The following is a 3889-nucleotide window of genomic DNA, read 5'->3' as shown; positions in this document are numbered from 1 at the left end:
TCGCCCGCCTCCCAGCCGCACCGCGGTGCTCGTGGAAGTGAAGCACCTCAAAGAGGCTGAGGGAAAAACAAGAAACCGCTTCAACCACCACGCACGGCATGTACGCCTCCATACGCCGCCAACCGGCAGTGACGCACCTTCCGGCCCCAAAAAAACGAGCCGTCTTCTCCTCCTCTTTACGCTGAGCAGCAACTCGGGGCGCGACGGTGTCACACACCCGCCACGTGTGTTGATTGGCGCACTCGCAGCGTGCCGCACGTCAATAATTTCCCTCTCGACAACTCGTCAACGAAAGTTTCCCCATTTTATCACATACACCTCGCCGTGCACTCACTGAACTGCCTCATTGTGCCGGCGCTGCCGCAGCAGCCTGCGGCCCAACCGCCCTCCACCGTCAACACCGCCAGCACCCCGTACCTCCAACCCACATGCGCAGGGGTACTATTCCCGCTGCAGCAATACAGCGGACTCGGTGGGGTGCCCCATTTACGGTCTTGCGTCCAGCGCACACAACCGTCGCCGGTGCCAGTCTGCTGCAGACAGCCGCTTGTGTTGGGGCAGTGCCTTGCCGACAGAAAGATCCTGCCCGTATGATTGCGACCACAGGCCGTGTCGCCAGTTCCTTTGACAAACGGAAATCCGGAAGCTCCAACAATACGTGTATATATTATATACACACATACTCCCTCCCTCCCCCCCATGTTCGTTGCCAGATGTTATTTTATTTCATCTGCCAGTTTCTCACCGATCGGTGCGCCGAGAAACACACCTCGCCGCCACACCTCCCCTCTCCCACCGGGGGGCCGTCTTCACCACTCCGTAAAATGCGCCCTCGCCGCACCACGGCTGCGTGCCCAATCCCAACGAAAAGAATAATTCCCAGCATCCGAAAAGGCAATCGACCCCACCGCACCCACCGCCGCAAGGAACCGACCAAAAAGACTCACGGAAAATGTCATGAAAGCAAAAAAAATAAAAAATTATAAAATAAAATATGCCTCCGGATGAGGCCATATGGCTCCCACTCCTAAAAAGCGAAGGTTACACAATGGGGGATCGCAGTTTGGCTCGGTGGGCCCCACAACCACCCGACTCCCTTCTGCATTGGAGGGTGTCATTATTACCATCAGTTGCAGTGGGTGTGTGTGGCGTGGAAGAACTCAAAATAAAAAAAACTCGCGCTGCTCCCCAACGCGGCATCGCTGAAAGCTAAAAATCAAGTCATCCGCAAAACAAGCAGAGGAGCCACACAAAACCATCTGTCGTCTGCTCAGCCTTAGCGGGTGGCACACTCCCCCCACCGCCTTCTCTCAGCAAAGCACACCACCCCCGCTGCAATACACACGAGGAAGCCGCCACTCCACACACTACACCAACCACAATAATAATACAACTCGCCTCTCCCCCACTCCCAGCCATGCCACCGCCCTTCCTTCCCCACCAAGAAAGAAACGCACTGAAACAATGTCTTGAAACGACACAAACCCATACAGCATCATGTAACACACGAGCAGGGCGGATTCCCAGCCACACCCAACGTTCCCGTCACTTATCCTGAGCGGCCTTTGCTGGCAGCAACAACCAGCTGGAAAGCCAGCTCCGCGTCAAGCTGCACCTGGTACTGTTCCACCCTTCTCTCCCAAAAGTCGCTGGCAACATGAAGTCTCGGCACCTCCTTTTCTCCCTCCGTGATATGGCAATCCCGCCTTCCCGTCATTGGCGTGCTCTCAGCGTGCTGAATGTAAATGATCTCCCACTTCATCTTTTCCCTCAGCGCCTCCCAGCCCTTGAAGTTGCATGTCATGTAATTCAGAAACGCAGCCACCTTACCGGCAGTGGTGTGGTGGGTGTTGTGTTTTGTCACCTGCAGCTCGATGAACATCACTTCCCTTTCCGCACCGCTGTGCCCACCGGCGCCAGCATTTCGGGACCGCCCAGATTTATTTATTTTTTTCTTGGCAGTTTCTGTTAGCTGCACCCCGACCACGTAGAACGCGTCCAGCACGGGGAAAAATCACTTGTTGGGCATATACAGAACGCCAGCTTGAACTTCAGTCTGGATTATTACCCTTCTATTATCTCCACCTGCCATGCATCCGACCACGCAGCGGGGCCTTGGAAAGCGGCCCACCGCATGCCCGTCCGCCAACACGCTGGCCCGCGTTACTCCCTCGTTGCGGGGAAGGTGCTTCATCTGGCGAGCAACCGCTTGAGCGACGGCGCTGCTCAGAAAGACCACGCAGCCCAAGCGCTCAATATCATCAGCTGCAGACTGACTCCACGTTCCCAAAGCGGACAGCAGGCGGGACATCCTAAAGTTCTTCATTAGCACCCGCCTCCGCAATGTTCTTTTTGACCTCAACTGAAACGGGAAAATTCCTGCAACCTTCTGCGTCCCCTCCACTCCCCGCATTGGGCCCCACTACCACCGACGCATCCCTCACCACGCGCTCCTCCTCAACACACGCACCACCTTGATCAGCTTGTCCGCGGTCCCATCCTCGCCCCACTCAGCCTTGCCAAACAAAAGCCTTGCGCAGTGCTCCCAGCATATGTCAGACGTGTTGGACAGCGCAGTTTTAATTGCGATACGGCGCCCTGAGTAATTGTTCTCGTCAAAAACGTAGCGAGGGAGCGGTCCAACCACACAAATACGGTCCTTCATTCTCTGCCACCTCCCCTCAAGCTCTGCTCTACCCTCACCGATTCCCTGCAAGCCACGCAGCAAATCACGCTGCTGCCATGCAAAGAATGCCTTCATCTCTCGTGCATCGTAGTCGTTCACAAAAATGTTAAACGCATTACGTTGTTTCTCTCACCCCTCATAGTTACGTGCGTCAGGCATAGTCAACACAACTCCGCCCCACTGTCGACAAGGCAGCCCCGCCACAACTCGATGGTCCTTAGTCACATTAAAAATATAGTAACCCCCTACGTTAGCCCTTTCTAACTCTTTGATGGCCCACAAACCTTCACTAGTGCATCCGTATTCCACTACGATCCCTGTCATTTCTCCCGCTTTGTGGAAAAGTCACACTGACCCTTCTAAAAAATAGGCCACCACCGGGACCCTCACGGCGTCGTAGTGCAGGGGCTCGTGCAGCACAAAGAACCCCATCGCCAGCGACTTGACAATGCCCGCCGTTCCAACCACAAACGTACGACCGCTTTATATCAGTACAAATATCAGGAGAAGGCCAGTTGTCGTGCTTCGCTTAATGACGTTCCACACACACACACACCACCTTCCTGCACACAAACACCTCCATCACCACATTTTGGTCTTCACCCACCGCTCTGTTGGGGCCAATGTACTGCCGAAGGAAGTCGTTCAGCAAAATTATATTGATTTGACCAACCCGCACATTACGGGCATCCTCGATAGAGCTTGCAAGCGTCCACCTTGGCCGCTGCGGCGCTCCTTCCACCCTTCGGCGCTGCGCGGGGGCTCCTCGGCGGCGTGAAATTCTTCCTCGCGTCTCTCAGACATGTTTTCCTTCGTAGTGGTTAACTTGAGTTGAACTGCAGCACAATACTCAGCCAGCAGTCAAAAGGGAGAATGAAATTATTTAAAAAAAAAAAAGACAGAGACACGACTCCACGCAGCCGCAATGAAAACAAGAGAGAGAGAGGGCCACCGACACACACGGCACGCGGCACCCACCTATACACAAACAACGAGGGCAAATTAGATCTCCCTAGGCAAACCGTGCAAATTGCACGGCACACACAACAACTGCGACGAGGTGTCTCTCTTCTTCTCGTATTGCACTTGACATTCGGATCCCCACAGCTCTGTGTGTGCGTAGTCACACGCAAATATCACCCACTCACAGTGAAATTGACTGCCTCGTCGCGGTGGCATTTTGCGCCGCAATTCGCTGAGTGC

The 3889-nt window shown here is 54.6% G+C and overlaps 3 protein-coding genes and 1 pseudogene across 3 annotated transcripts, besides 1 other annotated feature; all 4 read right to left on the bottom strand.

Moving 5' to 3' along the window:
* Positions 1–949: 949 nt before the first annotated feature.
* Positions 950–995: a microsatellite.
* A 554-nt stretch (positions 996–1549) lies between these two features.
* Positions 1550–1882, bottom strand: TraAM80_09785 (retrotransposon hot spot (RHS) protein; the record flags this gene model as incomplete). Its single annotated transcript, XM_029386448.1, has 1 exon — positions 1550–1882. One exon carries the CDS (start codon positions 1880–1882, stop codon positions 1550–1552), a length of 333 nt encoding a protein of 110 aa, XP_029233753.1.
* Positions 1883–2014: 132 nt separating this feature from the next.
* On the bottom strand, positions 2015–2413 carry TraAM80_09784 (uncharacterized protein; the record flags this gene model as incomplete). The annotated part of the gene is made up of 1 exon (XM_029386447.1): positions 2015–2413. The coding sequence occupies one exon, from the start codon at positions 2411–2413 to the stop codon at positions 2015–2017; it is 399 nt and encodes a 132-aa protein (XP_029233752.1).
* A 27-nt stretch (positions 2414–2440) lies between these two features.
* On the bottom strand, positions 2441–2761 carry TraAM80_09783 (retrotransposon hot spot (RHS) protein; the record flags this gene model as incomplete). Its single annotated transcript, XM_029386446.1, has 1 exon — positions 2441–2761. One exon carries the CDS (start codon positions 2759–2761, stop codon positions 2441–2443), a length of 321 nt encoding a protein of 106 aa, XP_029233751.1.
* A 493-nt stretch (positions 2762–3254) lies between these two features.
* On the bottom strand, positions 3255–3491 carry TraAM80_09782 (hypothetical protein; annotated as a pseudogene).
* Positions 3492–3889: the final 398 nt, after the last annotated feature.

This window comes from Trypanosoma rangeli (genome assembly GCF_003719475.1).
Source record: "Trypanosoma rangeli strain AM80 chromosome Unknown Tra_15.4_contig_00679, whole genome shotgun sequence".
In the NCBI taxonomy this organism is placed as follows: Eukaryota; Euglenozoa; class Kinetoplastea; order Trypanosomatida; family Trypanosomatidae; genus Trypanosoma; species Trypanosoma rangeli.
Note: the sequence above shows the minus strand (reverse complement) of the source record. Positions and strands in the feature narration are given on the sequence as shown.